The 23,629-nt window shown below is 32.6% G+C and overlaps 1 protein-coding gene across 6 annotated transcripts in view; it reads left to right on the top strand.

The window, feature by feature from the left end:
* LOC132748491 (membrane-associated protein Hem-like) overlaps positions 1-23,629 on the top strand; it is a 59,469-nt gene that overhangs the window by 8,429 nt on the left and 27,411 nt on the right. For all 6 annotated transcript variants that reach the window (XM_060738128.1, XM_060738127.1, XM_060738125.1 and 3 more), the window contains exons 2-15: positions 6,757-6,867; positions 7,128-7,214; positions 8,613-8,669; positions 9,018-9,160; positions 10,429-10,519; positions 10,992-11,129; positions 12,267-12,315; positions 13,019-13,172; positions 13,965-14,027; positions 21,160-21,381; positions 21,895-21,935; positions 22,191-22,282; positions 22,713-22,794; positions 23,513-23,571. In XM_060738128.1, the coding sequence (XP_060594111.1) occupies positions 6,757-6,867; positions 7,128-7,214; positions 8,613-8,669; positions 9,018-9,160; positions 10,429-10,519; positions 10,992-11,129; positions 12,267-12,315; positions 13,019-13,172; positions 13,965-14,027; positions 21,160-21,381; positions 21,895-21,935; positions 22,191-22,282; positions 22,713-22,794; positions 23,513-23,571 (1,389 nt within the window). The remainder of the gene's footprint in view (positions 1-6,756; positions 6,868-7,127; positions 7,215-8,612; positions 8,670-9,017; positions 9,161-10,428; positions 10,520-10,991; positions 11,130-12,266; positions 12,316-13,018; positions 13,173-13,964; positions 14,028-21,159; positions 21,382-21,894; positions 21,936-22,190; positions 22,283-22,712; positions 22,795-23,512; positions 23,572-23,629) is intronic.

Here is a 23,629-nt window from a genome sequence, read left to right as displayed (position 1 = left end):
TTAAATGATATTCAAATTACACGTATATTAAAGATACATTTGATTCTTTTCTAGTCAGTTACTATGTTGTTTAAACAGATTATAATTATTTATTACTTGTCTTCATATCGCCCATTCCTTATCATATCAGATCATTAGCTTGTTTATTTCTTAAGCTTACTTGTTTTCCCTTCAGTTTATTTACCACCACCTTTTGGTTGCCATATCTGTCATTACCCCTTGAAGACTGTTACACCACTGATACATTAGACCTTGATTATTAAGGTCTCATTTGAAAGACAATTAATATAACATTGTATTGGTGGAGCTAGCCTCCAACCCATGATTGCTAGACCAGCATGTTGCCAACTTGCTGTGTATTGTATATAAACCTACATCAGAAGAATGAGATGATGCTTCTATATTGAGATTGCAAATTTATGCCAATCTGGTGTAAGTTGTAACAAAAAAGATCTTAGATATTTGCTATGTTTTAACTGATAACAATGAATGAAGCATTTTTCTTGCCAAATCATGTAATTTAAATTACACAGATGTTAGTATGTCAAAAAATACTGTTAATATGTGTATGTTTTTGTTTTTGTGTCGCCTCCACAGAGTAGTGGCGACATATAGGGATCACTTCTCCGTCGTCTGTCTGTCCATCCGTCTGTCCGTCCGTCCGTCCGTCACAAAACTTGTCCGTACTACTCCTCATAAACTACTGGTGCAATTTCATCCAAACTTTACAGGAATGATCAGTACCAAGTCTAGTTGTGCATATTGTCAGCATTTTCCGGTTGAATGATTTTTGTCAGAGTTGTGGCCTTTTAATAATTTTTAATTTTAAAGTTTGTCCGGACTACTTCTCTTATACCAGTAATGCAATTTCAATGAAACTTTACAGGATTGATCTGTAGCTCAAGTCCTTGCGCATACTGCACGGGTTTTTCGGTTGAATGATTTTTGGCAGAGTTATGGCCCTTTGATAAAAAGGTGTTTTTTTCTGTGTGTTGCCAGATACACAAAAGCTTGTCCGGACTACTTCTCATAAACTACTGGTGCAATTTCATCCAAACTTTACAGGAATGATCAGTACCAAGTCTAGTTGTGCATATTGTCAGCATTTTCCGGTTCAATGATTTTTGTCAGATTTATGGCCCTTAAATAATTTTTATTTTTAAAGTTTGTCTGGACTACTTCTCTTATACCACAAATGCAATTTCAATGAAACTTTACAGGATTGATCTGTAGCTCAAGTCCTTACGCATATTGCACAGGTTTTCTGGTTGAATGATTTTTGGCCGAGTTATGGCCCTTTGATAAAAAGGTGATTTTTTCTGTGTGTTGCCAGATACACAAAAGCTTGTCCGGACTACTCCTCATAAACTACTGGTGCAATTTTATCCAAACTTTACAGGAATGATCAGTACCAAGTCTTGTTGTGCACTGTCCGTCTGTCTGTCCTTCTGTCACAAACTTTGTCCCACCATGAAATTGGCCATCATGAGGCGACACATGTGATTACTGATCGCTCTTGGGTTTTTTTTGCTGGTGGCTTTAGTAAGAAAGTAATTAAATTTTAATTCATGTCAGAATGTGCAAGTGTAATTTGATTAACACAGCATGAGCAAAGCTGTCATCTAAACTTTAAGTCTGTGTTAATTAAGTGTTTTTACCTTAAAAAGCAGCTCCAGTAAGGTCAAAATACAGAAAATTTCAAATTCTTACATATGTCAACAGGTGCACATGAAAAGGAAAAATACATGATTGTTAATGAAAAGGTACAATGTATATTCAGAAAAATTAAATGAAATAAATTTTGTACTGTATGTGATTCTAAGCCAGATTTAAAATTGTTTAAATGCTTTTCAATTTTGATTCATTTTGCACAATATAAAATTCTGAAAAAAAGAAGTGAGTGAACAAATGGTCTGAAATTTTGCACTAGACCTTTAAAGCAGCATTCCTCCAGATCAGCAAAAATATTTCGATCAATTCAAATTTGAGAAAAATATACTAAGAGTTAAGAAAAAGTAGAAAGATTCATGATTCAAGTAATAATTTACATATTATGGATTATTGATGGTTATTTTTTTTTAATTATTTGTTACTATATTTTTTCTGCGTTACTAATGCAGTAAGGGCAGTTTTTACATATTTTGACCTCTTTTTGCAATGAACATTGGTTGTAAGTGTCATTGATAATGTGGGAATTGATTCCTTTTGGTTAATATACAATTATATTATGCTTTTAATTACATTTTCAAAATTTTCATGAAAATAAGCAGTAATCTGGAGCCGTGCTGCTTTAATATTAAATGGTACAACTTTCTCGAAATAAATTTACAGGCCCCATATGATAACATTGTATGTCAAAAAATCCTTTTGGGATCCCTTTAAACTTCCATGATATAACAAGTTGTAATTTTTTTAGTTTTAAAACAAAAATACAAATCTATGTAATGCCTGCTATACATTAAACTGAATAATTTTCTTTTTACTTATATTTGCCGTATTAATACAGATGTGTGTAAGTAAACTGATATTGTGTGTGTTTAAATTTATTTTTGGGCTTTTTACTACTGTAAGAAACAACTTTTTTGTCATTAGATAATGTTTAAGGTGTTTTGTTAGCTTGTAATATCAAAATGCCTGAAATTTATATAGTTTATACAAATTTATTTTAGTTTGATTGTGTTGGAAGCTGTAAGCTTATTGAAACACTCTCGAATCCGTTCCTGGAACCAACCAGTACTAAGCAATGAATGTAAAGTTTCTTGCTCAAGGAATGAAATGTATTTTCAAGAAAAAAAAAATCTTATAAAAAAAATCCTACATGTAATAATGTAGATCTGTGAAATTGCTAGATTTGTATCTAAATAAGTTGGTACATTGGTAGTAAAAGGCCCACATAAGAAATGCTTATTTTTCATTTTATGTTTCATTTTCAATGCACATGTGTCTGTATAATTATTTGCTTTTTTACTTCACAAGACTTACTTTTCACATTGAATGTCTCTTTACCCTTTGATTATGTATATGGAGATAATGATATGTATATAATTATTATTTTAATATATTTTATCAGTATATCTAGAGTCAGGTGTGTGTTGATCCACTGGCTCTCTGTACCAGTATTACCAGTATTTATTATTGACAAGAATCTAAAATAAGCAATCATTATTATGGGGAGTTTCAAATTAAAAATTTTAGAAGTCCATTTTAACGAAATAAGGGCATGATGATTTGGAATTCTAACTCTGCAACTTAAGTTTGATTCTCATGCAAAAAATCAATCCATCTATTCAATGTGTTTTGGCTTTAAAGATGTCATTACCTATGCTTGCTAGTAGTTTGTTAATGCATCAAGGTATATTGAAGAGTTTTGGTGCATCTACAATCCTAACTTCTGTGCCACCATTTCTCGACCAATGAACCCACAGTACTGAGTGAGTGGCAGATGATTCAAAGTTTATAGCCCTTACCACTTTTGTAACAACCATTTATTTGAAATTTTCTAATGAAATGAATATAATTTTATCTCAAATGTATGGAAATGAAAATGATGAAATTCTCTTGTTAGGGGATTTATGGAAATATTAATTTTGATGTGTAGATATAGAGGTTATAAATTTCGTCCACTAACTCTATCTCCAGCATGGTCTTAATTATGGTTATGGTTTGCATGTAAGATTATTTTCCTTTTACTGCCTTACTGTCACAAAATGATGAAAGTGTGAAAATATATACTTGTAGTATACATGTATTTTGTAAAACACTTTTATCAATGAAGGTCATTAAGTAAGGTTATTTTCCAAGGTTGATAACAATTTCTGAATTTGATCAGCTTTTCTGAATTATTTAGAACACCAGATCAAGATAATACAAAGGCAAAACAAACACAATGTCCATGTAATGTAAAAATTGACCAGATATTATGTTTTTACATAACTGTGCATTATTATTATGCCCTCCTTCGAAGAAGAGGGGGTGTATTGTTTTGCTAATGTCGGTCTGTCTGTGGGTCTGTCCGTCGGTAGACCACATGGTTTCCACTGATTATCTTGAAAAGTATTTTTCACAAAGTCTTCATATTTCACATAGTGATTGGTCATAACTAGTAGATGACCCCTATTGATTTTGGGGTCACTAGGTCAAAGGTCAAGGTCACAGGGACCTTAAATATCAAAATGGTTTCCGCTGATTATCTTGAAAAGTATGTATCAAAAAGTCTTCATATTTCACACAGTGATTGGTCATAACTAGTAGATGACCCCTATTGATTTTGGGGTCACTAGGTCAAAGGTCAAGGTCACAGCGGCCTTACATGTCAAAATGGTTTCCGCTGGTTATCTTGAAAAGTATGTATCACAAAGTCTTCATATTTCGCATAGTGATTGGTCATCACTAGTAGATGACCCCTATTGATTTTGGGGTCACTAGGTCAAAGGTCAAGGTCACAGGGGCCTTAAATGTCAAAAGGGTTTCCGCTGATTATCTTGAAAAGTATTCATCACAAAGTCTTCATATTTCACCTAGTTATTGGTCATAAGTAGTAGATGACTTCTATTGATTTAGGGGTCATTAGGTCAAAGGTCAATGTCACATGGGCCTTAAATGTCAAAATGGTTTCCGTTGATTTTTCCATAATTGAACACTTTCGTGTACCCATTTTTGGCAAGTTTCTGTAATAAAATTACCAATTATGTGAGTCAATGGCTAGAAAGGGGGGTATATGTGTCGTTCGACATTTTTGTTTTTAATTATATTTGTGTTATGTCTTTCATTTCAGTTATTATTTTTTTTATTTTATATCTAATATTAATTTTTTTATTTTTGTACATGTGTGGTCTGTGTTGTTTTATATGTTAGCCTTTACATGGATATTTTAGCTCATCTTAAGTGCTTACAGTTCAATTATTGTGATAGTATATATTGACACCTTCGTGCAGGTTACATGTAAAGTCCTTCGAAATAAAATAGGAGTTAACCAGTTATTGCACTAAGGTGATGATATGTCTGTTGTATACTGAACATATTATATATCCTCCATATATATATTATCCTCCTTAACCAAATCTTCAGTTAACCTATCCTTAGGAACATAAAGGTCACAGCAAGGGTGAAACATTAAATTTAAAAGAATCTGCATCTGCTAAGTAACTACAATGCCTGTAGCTTAGATATTTTGCATGTAGCATCAGATGGGTAGTCCTCTACAAAAGGTTACATGATCCATATTTATGTCAAAAAATACCACCCCAATGTGAAGGTGTACTCTTGCATTGACAGAGTATAATCTTGTCTTGCAAAGGATCTCAGTTGAATGCTATAGGGCCATAATTATAGGCTATATACATTGTATATTTTGGGTTCCAATGACTAAGAATAGATCAGGGCCTATCTAAAGGAGGTAAAGAAACTCTGCATTTTGTTAGATATTCAAGTTTATTGTATTGTATTTTCATTTATTGATCAAGTCTTTTTTTAATCATAAAAAATCATTGTTTTCTTTTCCTTGTACATGTACTTTGATTGAATCATATCTGCGCACAATGACAAGTCTTTAAAATTTTGTTTAAGGATATAAAGCTATAGCGAGCTGTCTTTTAATCTTGATAAAAAAGTCAAACCAAGTACTTGTTAAATCGAAAAATATAATGTATGTATATTACATATTAAGTGGGATAAACATGTGCAAATGCATGTGTACACCTACTTCTAATTGCAGTTCAGCATACAATGTATGTATTTAATTATATAATCAAACACTTTATTCCGTTTTTCTTATACATGTATAACACTTAAGTTTTAACAGAGAAATATGTTGTTATCCCTTAATTACCATTTTAAATTAAATGGACTTGTCCACCTTTCAATCTTGATGTTATTTACTAAGTAACCAGTCAAAGTAGTCTCTTAAGCAGACCAAGAGTTGTATATTGTGCCAGTTATAGCTTTATACATTCTTGAAATTTTTCTTGAAATTTTGTTATGTTTTTTTTTTTTTTTAGTAAAATGACTTTAAACAAGTTTTGACAATTATTCAGTTACTGTCAAAATTATTTCTGTTATAAGATGATTATGAAGATTAAAGATATTTCATAAAGTAAAATAATTCTGAAACTGAAAGAAAGATTTGATAAGTTTTTTTTGTTGATAATTATGGTGTAGTAAAGATTTATAGTAGAAGTTAGTTCTAGAAAGAATAATTGTTAATATCATTGTAACATTTTGATTTTATACTAGTTTTGTTTTTTATTCTTCTGTTTTTATGTATGTTTTAATTACAGGGGTTTTGGTTGTAACAGAGATACATTTTATAACAATTAATAGGCTTGTATTCATTTAAAATATAGAGTCAGAGTGTGGTACGTTGTTTAATTGTTGTTGTTGTTTTTTTGCACAGAAACCCTATTTAAGTACTGAATATCATATTGATTAACAATTTAATTCTGGATTAAATATCATTATTATCAATATATGCCATGCATTTATTATATACATGTTCATGTACGCTGATGGTTTTGACATAACAATGCTGCATACTTTTTAACTTCCCATTTATTAACCCAACCTTTTATGGACATTAACTCCGCCTTTTTACATAAAATATCACTGCTTCATCAAATACATATAGTTACCAAAACCTTTACAAACAATTAAATTGGAATTCCCTGCACTAACCTTCCCCCACCACATTGAATATAGCTCTGTTGACTTATACCATATAATTATATAATGATTTAATTGATGTTGTTGATTTAAATTTAGATGTTGGGGACGTCAGATAACAAACCGGCGTTTCTCTCTGACAAGCAGCTAGAGCCAGCATTACGATATCTGCTGAGAAAATTCCCACAAATTGATTCAAAAGCAAGTGCTGTAAGTATAGGTTTTACTTTAAAGAGAATAGATATGTTACAATGTTTTATGCAACGGTTGACAAGAGTTAAAATGCAGTGTAGTTAAAACCATATTTCTACCCATTTACTTATAGATTAAGCCCTCTTCTGGTATATTGTGACACATTTTGGGAAAATTCTAAAGATAGTTTCGTTAATGGATGATTTTTTTTTGTCATAATAAATATATATTTTGTACAGAGGAGATTAACTATTTACATATGTTTTTTCCCCTTATAGCTTGTACCAGTAAACAATATCAAGAGTGAGGTAGTGAAGTCACTGTCACTGTATTACTACACCTTTGTTGACATCATGGACTTCAAGGTAAAAATCTCTGATTAATATAATACATGTATTAAACTAATTCTCATCTGATTTACATATCAAAAAACAGAATATAACATCTGTCACTGAAAAAAAGTTTGGGTTCATTAGCCTGAATTAATATTCTGTATAAAACCTTAAATAGTAAAATTTTTACCAGTCTGGAATTCAATTAACCAGTCTTTTACTATCAAGCAAGTATAAATTTTGATGACTGTTACAGAAATAAAATTTGGAGTTTCAAGTTTTGAAAGAAATGCAAAGCTTGACTCATTACAGAGTAATTGCCCTTTGTTACTTTTCCTTGTCCGGAGCATAACTTGAAAACTACTGGTTGGAATTCAAAACAACTTCATACAATGGTCAAGCTTGATAAGAGGAAGTGCAGTGCATAAGAACCATGACTCTATCTAAAGTCATTACAGAGTTATTGCCCTTTGTTACTTTTCCATTGCTTTTTTTTGTCTGGAGCATAACTTGAAGACTAATGGTTGGAATTCAATACAACTTCATACGATCATCAAGCACATTAAGAGAAAGTGCAGTGTACAAGAACCATACCTCTATCTTGACTAATTACAGAGTTATTGCCCTTTGTTACTTTTCCTTGTCCGGACCATAACTTGAAAAGTACTGGTTGGAATTCAAAACAACTTCATACAATGGTCAAGCACAATAAGAGGAAGTGCAGTGCACAAGAACCATAACTCTGTCCAGAGTAATTATAGAGTTATTGCCCTTTGTTACTTTTCCATTGCTTTTTTCTTGTCCAGAGCATTACTTGAAAACTACTAGTTGGAATTCAATACAATTTCAAACAATGGTCAAGTATATTGCGAGGAAGCGCAGTGCACAGAAACCATAACTCTTTCTTGACTCATGTAAAAGTTTTTGCCCTTTGTTACTTTTCATTGTTCAGTGCATAACTTGAAGACTAATGGTTGGAATTCAATGAAACCTCATACAATGGTCAAGGGCAGTGAGATGAAGTGCAGTGCACAAGAACCATAACTCTATTTGTACAAATTACAGTTATTGCCCTTTTGTTACTTTTTTTGTCAAGTGCATAACTTGAAAACTAGTAGTTTGAATTAAATACAACTTCATACAATGGTCAAGGACAATTTCCTACTCAGTATTGGTTTTCCCAGGGTTAAAATTAGAAACCGCATCGCTTTCAAAACTATGAAAACTCGTTGATGATTGGCTATGTAAAGGATAATTGGTCACTGTTAGATCTAAAAGTGGAGCTTTATATAGAGCTAATTTTAATAAGATTGCAATTCACCAGACTCTGGTGGAACTTTGTAGCTTTTGTTCAGTCTTTTTTTTTAACAAGACCTGGAAGTATTAAATCAGATATTTCCTATTATTAGGGCATTTCTGTTTATTTTACAGGACCATGTTGCAGATTTGCTCACCACTATTGATGCTTGTCAGGTGTTCCTAGATATTGTAAGTAAAATATACATGTACATTATTATATGAATAAGGTTTGCTTACATTGAGATAAAAAAAATCAGATAATATTAAATATTAAAATAATTTTATTTGTCCATCAATGTTAATGCAAATTTCTAGTAAGTCAAACTGATTTTTTTTGCTTGATACAAAGTCTTTCCTAAAATTCTGGAAAAATTACAAGACTTGTGTGCTTTTCAGATAGTGAATACAGATAGTTAAAAAATAATTACAGGCAGTTATACTTGAGTTCCAACCACTTATATGCATTTATGTTTTGGATTAAGACTGTCAAAACTATTGTAGTATAGAAATATATTTGTTTTGTTTTTTCTTTTTTAGACGTTAAACTTCGACTTGGCTAAGAGTTACCTTGACCTTGTGACAACCTATGTGTCAATAATGATCCTGGTTTCTAAAGTGGATGACCGTAAAACTGTGTTAGCACTGTATAATGTGGCCCATGAATACCTCCATCAGTCAGGGTAAGGTATCTGCTGTTTTCCTCTTTAAAGGCCCATTATGCCTCAGATATGTATCATTTTTATTTCTCAAAACCTTTTTATTTTTTGATATCTTGTTACCATTTCTAAAGAATTGCTCATTTGCCACATAGATGAACTATCTTTTGCCTTCTTTGCTCTGTTGACATTCAGTATAATTATAGTGAATAAGTGTTTTGTATGAAAGGAAAATACAATTTTGTTTACATTTGCTACCTCTCCACGTTCAGCGCTACTTTCTTCAGTTGTAAAACATCTCTAAAACTATTATTAAAACATTATTAAACACATGTTTAACATTTCTGAAAAATTAAAAAACTATGAATATTTGAGGCATAATGTTCCTTTAACCCTGAGGTTAACTTGCTAAATTTGTCTAATAAATTTGCCCTACTGTTAATTTTGAACAGTCCATTAAGTAAGAGGGAATTTAATGTCAAAAACCGAACATAAGAAAATATATAAATGGTTCAAGAAATATATAAATATTAACAAGCAAGCTGTAGAGGTCTTCCAAACTTCAGTTAATTGTATTTACAGCACAATAAATATATTTACCCCAGAGTTATTTATGTTTGCACAATCAAATGCTTTTGGTAGATAAACCTTATTTGCTTATGATGTATTACCAACTTACAGGGTTTTCCATATTAACAATGCTGTTAAAATCGATTGTATTTTCAGCCTCTACTGGCTCTAGATTAAAATATCATGCTTGACCCTTTGCCAAATGTTTTCGTGGGCACATCTGTTTCCTCAGATAAAAATGAAAACCCTGCACTATACAGTTTGACATATTGTATAATGTCATGGCCCATAAAGAACACACATAATGCAAAGAAAATATGTATCTGTCTGTGACTTAATCAGAGCTGAAGGTAGAGATTAGGCAAGAAGCAGGGCCTTGTAGTCCTCTGCAAAAGTTTAATGAATCATGCACTGCAGGTCTAAATGCCTCCACCCTTGGGTACATTAGTATCGTAAGGATAATTAAGATAAAAATTTTTCAGACAAGTTTCATGAACTGGGTTTTGTCCTCATTGAAAGATTGGTTATTTTTGATTACTAGAACAGATTTTCATTCAGGCATATATTGTCCCACTTTTGTGGTGCTCTTATTATTAGCATATTTTTCATGAAACAAGCTACAATGTAGTATTCTACAGCTATTATTCACTATACAATTCAGCTTCAAACGAATGAAATCGTTCTGTCTTCCATATTTATTTTCATGTATTGATGCATTTTAGGGACCCATCTTTTCCACGTTTAGGACAGATGGTAATAGAGTATGAAGTGCCAATGAAGAAAATGTCGGAAGAATTTGTACCACACTCCAGGGTAATAATACATAGATAATTCTTGTACTATTTAGAATGTTGAGGCTACAAGAATGTTTAAGCATTATATGTTTAATAAGTTTTATTTAATTAATTTTTGTAAATACTCTAAAATAAATTTGTTAAAGAAGTCCAAGCTTAATAATTCTGATATTCTATTACAAGTTCGTCAATATGTGGTGATAATTGATTAAAAGTTTTTGTTATAAAATTGACAGCTATTACCTATATAATGGTTGTTGAATATTTTAATTGCAGACTACTGGTTATTAATGGCTATGTAACCTGTAAGGATTATCTATAACAAATTTATTATACATGAAGCATCTTTTTAAGAGAAAAAAAGTGAAATATCTTCATAAATTTATAGCAGTTGTGTATATAAAACTATATAAACTGCAAGATTATCCAATGAAAAGCCATGTAACAAACATAGTATAAACTATAATAAAAACATAGTAACTCTTTGACAGGTTTTGATACCAGCAATACTATCACTACATGATATATACAGTAAGAAAACACTTACAGCAGATCAACTGAGGGCTATGCAGGTACTAAGTCTGCTCGCAGAACCACAGAAAATCAGCCAGGTTCCTACAACCACTACGGTAACTCATTTATAACATAATTGTTTAGTATTACTATGTTATAATTAAGAAATAAGAGACACTTGGAGACTGCTTAGAGGCTTGGGGGATATCTTTTTGGGCTGTCGTTCTGTCTGTAGACTGATAAAACTAGAATGTGGGGGCATCCATGACCTACGAACACATTTCTAGTTATCATTGAGTAATCTGATTCACTTAGTACCAAGGGAGTTTATTAAAGACACATATGAACAATTATTATTGTGGCGGCATGGCCGAGTGGTTAACTCTTCAGACTAGTAATTTAATGATTGCTAGCCGTATGGGTTCAAACCCTGACAGAGGCAAGAAGTTGTTTCCTTGGGCAAGAAATTTTACACTCATTGCTCAGTACTGGTTGGTTCCAGGAACGGATTTGAAAGTGCGTTTATAAGCTTATAGCTTCCTGCACAATCGAACTAAAATAAATTCTGTATAAACCAACAATTATTAAGAACTGTTATTGTGTGTGAGCAACATAGTTTATGATCAGATATTATGATCATCGGTAAGTCATATATACATACAATAAATCAAGGATATATCTTTATTAGGATAATTTCCTGATCCTTTCATTTTGGAAAATTTTAGGTAAGGCAAATTTGGTAAATTGCAAAAATATTACTTGCAACAACAGCAAAATTTTAAATAATCTTAACACCATTTTAAAGAAAATGGAAATTTGCTGTGCAGGGGTGTTGAAATATGAATCTTTGCCACTCGCCCATGGAATTTGGTAGAAATTTTCACTTGTCTGCAGCTTTACTTGCCCAGTTATTAACACATGAAATATGTCTGAACTATCTTCATTTTGGTGCTTATTAAATCTGAACATTCTTAAATAATTGTATTGTTTCTCATTGATAAGGGGTAGAAATGCAGTATTTTATATCTTCTACTGGCTCAGATTTTCACTCGTCCACTTACAAGTTCAGTAGAAAAATCTACTTGTCCCCCAGGATAATTTTCGAGTCGGACAAGTCGGGCAAAGGATTTCCACACCCCTGCTGTGGTTGGAGGACTTGTCTAAAGGAGAGAAAAAACGCTATAGAATATTGAATAAACTGTTTTATAAGAGAGTATATCAGTTTTAATGTCAATTATTTGAATCTATTTCAGATCCAGTGTGAATACCTGTCTCAGGATATACTAGAAAGATGGATTATATGTGAGTAAACTTGATTTACCTGATGATGAAAAAACGGGCATTAAATTCACAGAACATTGAAAATATTTTTAAACTCGATTCTATAGTCAGAACCTTGTTCATCGATAGAGTAATCTGGATAATTCATTAACAGTTATAAACAGTATTGTGGGATTGTATTTTAGAAGAATACAAAGTTTTGTTAAAGTGATTACTTAACGATAGTCACAACACACAGTTGTGATATATACATACATGTATATTATTTATATATTGCTGCTAAAAAGTTATTGATTTATTTTATAACATTCAAAGAAATGAGTGGCAGTGTTGCCAATGGCTAACGCGTCAGACTAGTAGTATAAGGATTGCTGACGGCATGGGTTCAAACCCTTTCAGGGGACAAGTTGTTGTTTCCTTTAGCAAGAATCTTTACATTCATTGCTTAGAACTGGTTGGTTCCCGAAACAGATTTGAGAGTGTTTCAATAAGCTTATAGCTTCCAACACAATCAAACTAAAATAAATAATGTATACTTTAAAGAAATGAACTTTTGTGTAAAGTTATTTCGCAACTTTTCACAAGCTACTAAGGTTATATAAGCTTATAAAAGTTTGTTCTGGGCCATATAACCAATCAAATTTTGTCATATCTAAAAATATAGCTATTTTCTTTCTATGATTTTGATTTTACAATATAGTTTTATAAATGTTTTCTTTTACAGTTGGTTTGATGTTATGTCACCAGTACCTACAAGATTCTAAGGCGTGGGATCTATGGAAGACAGCATTGCAGTCTGGCTATATTGTACAACTGTGTAGAGATGAAATTCTTCATATACACAGTTACATAGTCTCCTTCTTTGACAGCTTGAAGGGGTAATCATCAAATATCTAATGTTTGACAGTTTCTAATTTAATTCATAGTACATTTTTTATCCTTCAATTCTGTTTGAAAAAGTTACAAGGGTATTCAATTTGGTTGCTGTCTTTTTATGATCTCTGCATGAAAGCAAATTTTTAATTAGTTTTTGTTTAAAAAAATCAAACTTTTTACTTGAACTTAATCAGTTTACTGGATATTCTTTATGTAGTGGTGAAACAAAGAGAGTAGGAGATATGTCAAATAGTTTATCTTCAGCAGTTTTATGCTGCACTAGCTATACCAGACTTAAAGTTGCCTTGGTGATGTTAGAAAAGTTTTAAGCCAAGCTGGTAGTTGTTTTTCAGTGAGCAACAATGTGACATCTGGCATGGCTTATGAAACAAGCTGAAAAAAAAAAAATCAAAAACTCAAAAATTAACAAAGATTATGATATGAAAATGCATGATATGAAAATTTACAAGACATTTCTTAACAAAGTGTTATACATGTATTTAAAAGTATTGTTTAACCTTCGGTTTGATGTCATTATCTTCTACCCTTTTCCTGTTGAAACTGAAAGCATTTGTCACAAGTAAAGAGACAGGTCTGCACATGCATGTGGTCTGACCGAGCTCTATACTGTTGGCTTTAAGATTTCAGCTTGGTATCGCCAAAATTGATAATGAATAATTCCAATAACAGAAGCTAGCTTTGACAAGGCCATTTAAAAAAATTCAGCGATTGAAGGGTTGAAATTATTCTTTTGGAGGATGATAAATGTTTCAAAATACTGTTTCATTTTATAGACAGAACATGAATAAACGAGTCAATGAAGTGAAGGAATTACAACACCAGGCCTTACAGACCTCGTAAGTATTTTATGTTATAGTATTGTTGAGGTCATACTGTTTTGAATCTCATACAATATTGCATGTCAAATTGAAAAAATTACAAATGTATCAAATCTTGCAGACCTCATGAGTACCTCATGTCTAACTGTCTAACAGTGATGCATGCTATGTTTAAATATCAGTGTGAGTTAAAGGACAAAAAAGTACAACATCAAAATCATAAAGACCTCAGAAATACAAGTATCCCATCAAGATCTATTTATTATTTGTGTTCTACAAAATTGTAATATCATACAGATTCCCATTTCACATGCTTAAATCATACATAATCTAATGTGAAAAAAGAATTGTATCTGTATTTTATATAATTATGTCATACAGAATCTAATGTTGACAAAAAATTTTGTAATGAAAACATTATTATCCCCCGCCGATGGAATCGGGAGGGGGATATAGTTTTGGCGTTGTCCATTCCGTCCGTATCCGTCCGTCCGTCCGTCAGTGCCGCACTCACTAGGACAGTAATTATGTGGCTAGAGGTGACAATAGGTAACTGTTCTTTCTCTTTGCTGTCATTCATTCCGTAATGCTTTTTATGTGGCTATTTTTTTGTGTGGCTAAAAAGAACAATAGAGAGAACAATAGAGTAGCCCACATAATTACTGTCCTGTGAGAACGTCCGTCCGTCCGTTGCCGTCCATGCGGTCTATCCGAATTTCGTTTCCGGAGTAGTTCTCTGCAACAACTGGCTGGAATTCAACGAAACTTTATGGGAATCATCAATATCAAGAGGAGATGCGCATATCGTTGGCTTGTTCCGGTCCGACCCTTTAATTTAGAGTTATGGCCCTTGATTAGTTATGTAGTATGCATATAGAGTTAAAATCGTTTCCGGAGTAGTTCTCTGCAACTACTGGCTGGAATTTCAACGAAACTTTATGGGAATCATCAATATCAAGAGGAGATGCGCATATCGTCGGCTTGTTCTGGTCAGACACTTTAACTCAGAGTTATGGCCCTTGATTAGTTATGCAATATGCATATGGAGTAAAAATCGTTTCCGCGCTACTTCTCTGCAACTATTGGCTGGAATTCAACGAAACTTTATGGGAACCTTCAATACCAAGAGGAGATGCGCATATCTCGCTTGTTTGGGTCAGACACTTTAACTCAGAGTTATGGCCCTTGATTGTTATGCAATATGCATATGGAGTAAAAATCGTTTCCAGAGTAGTTCTCTGCAACTACTGGCTGGAATTCAACGAAACTTTATGGGAATCATCAATATCAAGAGGAGATGGGCATATCCTCGGCTTGTTCCGGTCAGACCCTTTAACTTAGAGTTATGGCCCTTGATTAGTTATGTAGTATGCATATAGAGTAAAAATCGTTTCCGCACTACTTCTCTGCAACTACTGGCTGAAATTCAACGAAACTTTATGGGAACCTTCAATACCAAGAGGAGATGCGCATATCGTCAGCTTGTTCCGGTCAGACACTTTAACTCAGAGTTATGGCCCTTGATTAGTTATGCAGTATCCATATTGAAAAATATTTGTTTCCTCGCTACTTCTCTGCTACTACTGGCTGGAATTCAATGAAACTTTATGAGATACTAAGAGGAGATGTGCATATAGTCGCCTTGTTCCAGTCAGATACTTATAACTCAAATTTATGGCCCTTGATTAGTTATGTAGTATGCATACATCTCATTGTCATTTCCAGATTTTACTATTTAACACAAAGTTATGGCTCTGTTATTGCCCTGAATATTTATCAAGTTCAAAGAATATTACTGTTTATGCCATGATTAATATATAAATAAAGCCTTATGTCTTCAGTTGTTGTGTTGATAATAACCAGTACTCGGCGGGGGATATAAATTCAACGAATTTGCATGTTTGATACAGTTTCTTATGTATCACGTTTAATTTTGTGCATGCCTTATTTTACAAAATAGTCATGTCATATAATTTCCTTTCAAAATATGATACAAAATTTCATAGAATATCTTCCTTTACAATCTTTCATTCTCTGTAATTTTTATGCCATACAATATATACCAATTTCATACATTATTTCCTTGCATATTTCATCATCTTTAGTCATACAGTACTTAATTGTATACAGAATAATTTGCCATACAATTTCTGTCTTACAATATCTTTATTTCTCTATTGAAAATATCATGCAATCTTGAATGCCATGTAATTTTACAGTGATTGTTTTGTTATGTTTCATTCAAGAATTTACTTCTAACAATTACTATAATATATTTTATGTCTATATATACTCATTTGTTTGTAATGATATATTTTCTGTAAAATACAGGTAACTAATGATAACACATTTTTTTACAAATTAACATTCCTACACATTGTGCAAGTAGGTATCAAATTATCACACTTGTGAGCCTGTCCATAAACAGTTAATTTGTCAATGTACATTTCATGAAGTTATTGGTTCACATGGTAATCTTGAATAACTTTCCATTTAAAACTCTGGAATGAGTATCTCTACTTTCTGCTATTTCTTTTTCTGACAAGACGTTATTAACTGTGTAAGTGCTACAATTAATTTGAAGTAAATTGCATCTTGAATTGCTTCAACACAAGACAAATCCATTTCACAAGATTTGAAAAAAAGTCAGATTAATAACAAAAATTGTGAAATGAAATGATATATATAACATTGCATTTTTCTTTATCTTTAATGTTATGGTATTTATGTTTATTTCAGTAATTTGTAAGTAAAATGACTGCAACAAATTCATACTAACGGTACTTTTAGTTCTGTGTACTTTTAGTTCTGTGTACTTTTAGTTCTATGTGCATTGCATTGTAATCTGTGCAAATAACATGGAAGATGGGGCTTTCATTGTTGTTGAAGAAAATAAAATTCCCCTAAAAACTGCTTCATATGAATAGCATAGTTGATGAATAACGCCTGTAAAAGTAGACATGGCCATTATTGAATTATTGGCATTCCTCATTGCTTACAGTTATAACTAAGTAGTTATAGTTTTTAACCATTAATGATTTCAGTGTTTGAATACCAATGGGTATGCTGTCTTTGGGGTCATGATCCACTTCAGAACTTTGAAAAGGTCACTATTATATTAAAAGTGTTATAAAGAATTGAAATGAAAGCAGCATAACATCTTATATAATTGAAAAAAAAACAACAACAAAAAACAAACAATAACATTGATCTTTAGTGTTACTTATCCTGATATTGTCTTTCGGTGTTCTAGCCATTAGATTTATTCTATTTCAAAATCTTATTTCTTAATTTTTATAATTTTTTTTTAGCTTTTTAAGACCTTAATTCCCACAACTTTTCCTACAACTGTTTTTGGATGCTTTTTAGTGATTTTCAAAGTGACCTTTAAAAATCAAATGTATATTTTCTAGCTTGCCTTCACAAAAAAAAAAAAATTCTGGGAAATTGGTTTAACAAAACAAGTATGTTTTGCATTACATGTAATGAAATTCTAAAGTAACATAATATTTGGCCTTTATGTTAGGTTTTCTGTCGGATATCAATATAGTCAATTGACTTATCCCAGTATACTTAACAGAAATTATAATCTCCCTAGTTATAAATTTTAAGTGAACAGATAGTTGGCTTTATATATGTGGTAACAATAAATAGAATAGAGTTATTATACCCCCAAAAACGAAGTTTGGGGGGGTATATAGGAGTCACCCGGTGGTCAGTCGGTCGGTTGGTCAGTCGGGCTGTCGGTCGGTCCAGACGTCCGTTGCATTTTCCTTGTCCGGAGCATAACTTGAAGACTAATGGTTGGAATTCAATATAACTACATACAATGGTCAAGTGCATTGAGAGGAAGTGCAGTGCACAAGAACCATAACTCTATCTTGACTAATTACAGAGTTATTGCCCTTTGTTACTTTTCCACGTCCGGGGCATAACTTGAAAACAACTGGTTGGAATTCAAAACAACTTCATACAATTGTCAAACACAATAAGGGGAAGTGCAGTGCACAAGAACCATAACTCTATCTAAAGTAATTACAGAGTTATTGCCCTTTGTTACTTTTCCATTGATTTTTTTGTCCAGACCATAACTTGAAGACTAATAGTTTGAATTCAATATAACTACATACAATTATCAAGCACATTGAGAGGAAGTGCAGTGCATAAGAACCATAACTCTATCTTGACTAATAACAGAGTTATTGCCCTTTGTTACTTTTCCTTGTCCGGGGCATAACTTGAAAACAACTGGTTGGAATTCAAAACAACTTCATACAATTGTCAAACACAATAAGGGGAAGTGCAGTGCACAAGAACCATAACTCTATCTAAAGTTATTACAGAGTTATTGCCCTTTGTTACTTTTCCCTTGATTTTTTTGTCCAGACCATAACTTGAAGACTAATAGTTTGAATTCAATATAACTACATACAATGGTCAAGCACATTGAGAGGAAGTGCAGTGCATAAGAACCATAACTCTATCTTGACTAATTACAGAGTTATTGCCCTTTGTTACTTTTCCTTGTCCGTGGCATCACTTCAAAACTACTGGTTGGAATTCAAAACAACTTCATACAATTGTCAAACACAATAAGGGGTAGTGCAGTGCACAAGAACCATACCTCTATCTTGACTAATTACAGAGTTATTGCCCTTTGTTACTTTTCCTTGTCCGTACCATAACTTGAAAAGTACTGGTTGGAATTCAAAACAACTACATACAATGGTCAAGCACATGGGGGAAAGTGCAGTGCACAAGAACCATAACTCCATCTTGACTAATTACATAGTTATTGCCCTTTGTTACTTTTCCAGAGCATAACTTGAAAACTACTGTTTGGAATTCAGTACAACTTCATACAGTTGTCAAGGACATTAAAAGGAAGTGCAGTGCACAAGAGCCATAACTCCATTTTGACAAAATACAGAGATACTGCCCTTTGTTACTTTTCCTTGTCAGGAGCATAACTTAAAACGTACTGGTTGGAATTCAAAACAACTTCATACAATTGTCAAGCACAATAAGAGGAAGTGCAGTGCACAAGAACTATAACTCTATCTTCAGTATTTATAGAGTTATTGCCCTTTGTTCCTTTTCTTTGTCTTTCTGGACTTATTACAGAGTAATTTAATTAAACTTCATCAATGGCCCACATTGAAAGGAAATGCAACATATAAGAACCACAACTATCTTTAACCCTTTCCCCCATGAGCATATTGTGAAAAATGGCCGTTTTCACTGAAAAGCCTCCTGTTACAAGTTCAAACTGCTATGAAACTATGAAAAATGCTTCAATTCTAATCAAACTTGGCACAAATGTTGACTGGACCATTGCCTTTGTAGCGACATGCTCAGTCTTAAATTTCCTGTTACCATGGCAACGAGGGGACATCTCAAAATTGCCAAAAATCACTATTTTGCCTCGATTTTTTCCATCAAAATTTATTCAAAGTGCTGCAACTTCTCAAGGGATTGAGATAGAGTCAAAAGCTTTTCAGCGTTGGTTAAACGTTACATTATGATCGACCGGGGGTCATTTTTAGCCTCTCACAAGTCCAAAATTTTCTTGGCGATGAGGGGGACTCCGCCCCCCTTCAAACCCCCCTAACAGAAGGGGGCACATCCCCCTTCTGGCAACCCCCTGATGTATCTTTTGGATGGGGGCGGCGCCGAAAAAGTGCTAAATTTTTTTAGCAACATTTCTCAAACGAAAACTTATGTTTGGAGCCCAAATAGGACATTTTTTCACTATTTGAGACCTAAAAAAGGGGGGGGGGGTCGAAAGTGCGTTGTTTCGCGTATATATGTGGTAAAGGGTTAATTGCCCACAACCATAACTCTATATTTCAATTCTTTTACAAGGTATTCTGTTACTAGTAACATCCTCATTTCCGAAGCAGTCTTGTGTGGGTATTAATCACATTTAGTGATAGTTCTAGTTAGTATCACTGTCTTGATCAGAATAAAATATGCTCATTGAGAAATAATTGGTTACATGTTCTTGGTATGCAATAGTCTCTTCGGACATGAATAAAATAGTTCTGGACACAAGTTAATACTCTTGTGCCAGCTATACTTGCCATCTTGGATATGTATATTGGATTACAGAAAGTCTATACCAGTCTAAGGTCAAGACAGTGAGTTTTATAATAACATAATAAATAATTACGTAACATATAATGTGTACCTAAAGCTTGGAGGATCCATTGATGCTACACGTACAAAGCTTTAGTGAGATTATGATTATTCATCAAATTATGACAATATTCAAGTGTATCCGCTCAATTAGATAGTCATATCATTGATGTTTATTTGACCAGTATTAAAACAGCACTTGAAATGGTGGAAGGGCCGGCCCATCTTTTTGTACTTTCAGAGAACTTTTTTCAGAAAGAAGTAGCGGGAAATAATATACTTTATGGGGAGGGAAATGGGGCTGAATTTTAACCCAAATTGGCCCTTAAAGATACACTGGCAGTTTTAAAATGTGTACAAATTCATCCTTACAAGGATTAAAGTGAAACTGCAAATTCTTTTTTGTAATGAGCCATTCTAGTTTAGGCGCCATAAGGTTGTATATTATGGCGGACTAACTTAACATTTCCTGTTAAAATGATAATGAATTGTTTTAAAATGGATAAATGGCTAGCAATTTAATGAAATGCAGCAGGTTAAGGAATCTACCCAAAGTTGTTATAATTGTATTAAGATAATAAGGCAAAAAATTCATGTTGAACTCTTGCTTTATGTGTTAAATGGTTGTGGGACAAAGATGTTTTTGTCACATAAGTGTTTATGCTTTAACAATAGTGTGTTTCCAGTGTAATGTTTAATTACTATGAAGCATACAATGTCACATAATTCAAAACTAGTTATGAATATGTAATCTTAAATTTTACTCATAGTGGAATAGTTAGCAAGTCGGTCTTAACTTCTGATCATATGGCCTCTAAAATAAAAACAATATATTCCATTCTGGCAAAAATCTGTTTATGCCCTGGGTTTTGTATTAATTTCTGGATGGTTTTATTTTCTGGATGATTTAAAAAAAAGGCATGATACTAACAATAATAATGCTCTGAGATGACAGCTTATTGTATTGATGAACAAACAACCAAACTTACTTAATGTTTAATTGCTTTAACAGACCAGGATTACACCGAGAGAGGAGAAAGTTTCTACGAACAGCTCTCCGAGAATTGACACTGATATATACCGATCAGCCAGGCCTGCTTGGACCCAAGGCTCTGTATGTGCTACAAGCACTTTCAATGGCTCAGAATGAGGTACACTGGCTCCTGCGACATTTCCAGAATCCACCTGGCCGTAGACACAACGTCAAAATGAACCAAGAGGACTTTGTTGACAGGTAAGAACTTTGTTAAATAGTGGTATAAATTTTAGCATATTCTTTTTTGACAACATATAATAAGGTGTATTTATATTTATTTGATGAATGTATGTAAATGAAATATTTTAAAACTATTACTAAGGAAACAGAACGAATTTTGAATGTTTTGTGGTATGACATGTATAGTATGGTATGGAGTCCAGATGCACAGTAAAATATTACAGGCAACAATTCATGCAATATTATACCCTATCACTCTCAAAGTCAAGAGTAATTTTCATTCTGATGTGTTAGTGCAATATAAGAAAAAGAAACCGTTGTTGGACTATAATTTGATCGGTGTCTTGGTCAGGAAGAGCTTTTGGTGAATATGCCTTTGCTTGAATATTTGATACCTGTACCAGTGCCACTTTGAATTGTTAATACCTGTGCAAGGGCTACTTTAAATGTTAAATACCTGTGTGGGTTTGTAATATTTGATCAGGTGGTTTTTGTTAAGAAATGTAATATCTTTATTGTATTTTTTTACAGGCAAATTCCAGAACTGTTATTCCACATTGAAGAGTTAAAGGGTAAGTAATATTATTATACAGAAGTAACAGCATTCGTTGTTACCTTGATAGATAAAAAGAGTAATGTATGTCTTACGGTTATGATTTGAAATAGGAAATGTTGATTATCATGATGGTATATAAAGTGGGTTCTGCAGAATATTAAATAGTAACTTGTAAAATCATTGTCCATAAAATTCCTGATCTCTCTAGATATTGTTTTGTATGACAAATTTATTTTAGGACTTCTGTAAAAGTGAAGTTATATTTTTGTAGGTTTGGTAAAGAAGTACCATCAAGTTATGCAGAGGTACTATGTACAATACCTAGCAGGATATGATGCTGTCTTGTTGAATCAACTTATACAGGTATAAACATTATAGTATTTCCCATACAAAAATAAGGCATAAAATTAAAGAGATTGTATAGCAATTATTCCATAAAAGTACCCTCGATTTGAGATTTTTTGGCTAGTTTTCCTAGAAATGCACCATTACAGTTTCTTAGGCAACAAATAAAATGAAATATGCTTCATTGGAGATTCTAAACTTTTAACAATCTTCATAGAAATACTTCATTTGAGATCCTCTGGAAACAGTTCCATAGAAGAACAACATTTCTTAGATACAGTTAACCCCAGTTTGAGATTTCATGGCAACTTTTCATAGAAATACATCTGATTTCATATTTATATAACATGTTTAAAATAAATGTACTCAACTTGATTTGATGAGGAAAGGTCCCAGTTACAGGAATTGAGATATTAACGTTTAATGTTATATAATGTATTTGTAACAGAACTTGAACATGTGTCCAGAGGATGAGTCAGTGATTTTATCATCAATATCTACATCTATAGCAGCTCTCACTGTCAAACAAGGTAACATTTCCTATTATAATGTCCTGTTAAACAAATATGTGGTGGCATGGCCTGTTGGTTAACATGAAGGACTATTAATCTGAGGATTGCTGGCTATGTGGGTTTCCTTGAGCAAGAAATTCATTGCTTAGTACTGGTTGGTTCCAGGAACGGATTTTAGAGTGTTTCAATAAGCTTACAGCTTCCAACACAATAAAACTAAAATAAATTTGTATAAACTAAACAAGTACACATTGTCTTTAATGCTACCTATGTCAAACAGTTTGTCTCGGCCAACTGATTGTAACAGTGTTTCCTGATTGTAACAGTGTTTCTTTCATACAAACTTGTATTGGTTTTACCAGTTTATAAGTTTGTTTTGTTTTCATTAAAAACCCCTAAGCTGCTTCTTGTTAGCAAGCAAGTAATTGACATTTTCTCCACATAGATAATGATAAAATTGTTCATCACATACCAGTCAGCTTCTGCAACTCTGTAAAAATGCTAATGCATTACTGTGCATGTAGTTTCATGTGATGTCATTTGTGTTGTACAAACATAGTGTAAATGCATGATTAATATTAACCATACATTATAGGTGTGTAAATAAAAAAAATATGATTATCTCTACTTTTAACAGTTCTTATTATTTTGTGTATGTGCCTATCTTCATGATAATGTAAGATTATTTTCATATCTTAAATTATAGCATGTATTTGTAAAAACCTTTTTTTTCCAGTTGAAGACAATGAAATGTTTGATTTTAGAGGTCTAAGGTTGGATTGGTTTAGACTCCAGGTAATTGTTTTCCAAATTTCCATTATCATTAACTTTACAAGTGCCAAATTTCCATTTC

This window comes from Ruditapes philippinarum, unplaced genomic scaffold (assembly GCF_026571515.1).
Source record: "Ruditapes philippinarum isolate M1 unplaced genomic scaffold, ASM2657151v2 ctg2437_1_1_1_1, whole genome shotgun sequence".
NCBI lineage: Eukaryota > Metazoa > Mollusca > Bivalvia > Venerida > Veneridae > Ruditapes > Ruditapes philippinarum.
This window is presented reverse-complemented; position numbering and strand designations above follow the sequence as displayed.